This window comes from Penaeus monodon, chromosome 22 (genome assembly GCF_015228065.2).
Source record: "Penaeus monodon isolate SGIC_2016 chromosome 22, NSTDA_Pmon_1, whole genome shotgun sequence".
In the NCBI taxonomy this organism is placed as follows: Eukaryota; Metazoa; Arthropoda; class Malacostraca; order Decapoda; family Penaeidae; genus Penaeus; species Penaeus monodon.
The window spans coordinates 22586311-22587961 of record NC_051407.1 but is presented as its reverse complement, the minus strand read 5'-3'; the positions used below and the strand labels follow the sequence as shown (position 1 = coordinate 22587961).

Below are 1651 nucleotides of genomic sequence, written 5' to 3'. Positions count from 1 at the left end.
GAGTTACAATCTATTATTTTGTAGTTTGATTTTTCCGCCCAACACTTTCACACGGAACAAAGGATTTGACTATTAAATATATACGCATATTTCAATTGACATATATGGATATAGCATACAAATTTAGGGATAAATATATATTGTTTACATATGAATGTATACATTTATACTCTTATACATACAGTCAAATGCATATATCCACGTTTAAGTTCTCTTTAAAAAAAAAAAAGCATGAGGTAATGTACTTTCTCCAATATAGTTATGTTCTGTGGAGAATCCCGAGCCGTGAAAATCATATTAGCAGAATTACATGTAACAATAGTAAATTCTAACCTGGATTTTTAAATTAATAATACTTACCTTTCTCTTTGGAAGAGAAAGGTAAGCATTATTTATTTAACAATTAATTTCGTAAAAGCCTTTAGCATTATTTATAGAACAAAGAATCTATACCACCAATTTTGAAAAAAAGATAGTTTATCAAATTTAAATAATAAGTTATGACTGAAAATGACAGTTCTACTAGTGCAAAATATGTTATTTTCGCTATAAAACGTTTATCGTTTATTTTAATGGAAATAGCTATCGGCTATATTTACTTCTTGCACCGTGGAAGTATTACTTCTGACACTCAAAAATTAGGATGCATCATCGTTACAATGGCGAGATATATGGATTTGCTACTTTTACCGAACATATTAACTATATATAAACATCCAAATTGGAAATGCTCCCGACCTATTTCAATAAAGAACAAGGATGAGAAACTATAGTCTCCGATTCCTGACACCAGATACATCGCGCTGGGTAGCAAACCCTTTAATTGACCCGTCTCATGTAGACCTCTTTCCTCGATTTAAAACAGTGAACAATATCTAAGGTATTTTATATTTCATCTAGAATGAAAGCAAATTGTCCTTGTATACACCTCATCGCAAAACAATGGACCGAACTCTCCTATCAATTACCAAAAAAAGGTAAAATATGTAATATCAGTGATGGGTCACTTAATCAGATAGTCTTTACTCCCAATTTCTAACACTGCACATCTTCCTTTTCATTTATTACCTCCTAATTCACTTCGAACTTATTTAATCATTTCTATACCTAGCCTCTAACATTCCACTGTTATTATTAGCAATATATCCTTAATCAAAACAGATACAAGCAGATTACTATCAGAGATGATTATAATCCGTGACACTCTTTCAAGTCTTCGAATAAATCGCTCATCCGTGGTTTTAGCAACGGATTATTGGCTACCATTCTAACAGAATTTTGACGTAGCTCTTCTACATAGTCTTTCGCACGACCACCAGAAGGCAGTCAAAATCGATTACTTCTTGCGTCTCTGACACAAGGAGAGGAATGAGGATTGAGCCACATATAATCCCATAGGTGTTCTTCCGCTTGAATTCCTCGGTGATTTCCTCTATGGTGCATGGCATGGTTAATGAAGCAGATGCCAACACCTTCGCAAAAGCCGAGTGGTAAAGTGACAGATACTGTCCCATTTTCTGCTTCCTGTCCTTCCGGTCGAAGTTCGAGAAGAGAAAATAATTCAAATCAACAGCTAGAGACGCCTGACGACACAGCTGAAAATCCAAAAAGAGAACCTCCACAGGATTCTCCTTTGCATCATACCTATGGC

The 1651-nt window shown here is 34.5% G+C and overlaps 2 protein-coding genes across 2 annotated transcripts in view; both read right to left on the bottom strand.

Annotated features, from left to right (window-relative positions):
• The window catches only part of LOC119587003, a 5313-nt gene that overhangs the window by 2236 nt on the left and 1426 nt on the right, over positions 1 to 1651 (bottom strand). The window lies entirely within an intron of this gene.
• LOC119587365 overlaps positions 1 to 1651 on the bottom strand; it is a 2887-nt gene continuing 1236 nt past the window's right edge. Inside the window, 2 exon segments of the mRNA XM_037936110.1 lie at positions 1 to 1325; positions 1328 to 1644. Coding sequence (XP_037792038.1) covers positions 1189 to 1325; positions 1328 to 1644 — 454 coding nt within the window. The 3' untranslated portion in view covers positions 1 to 1188.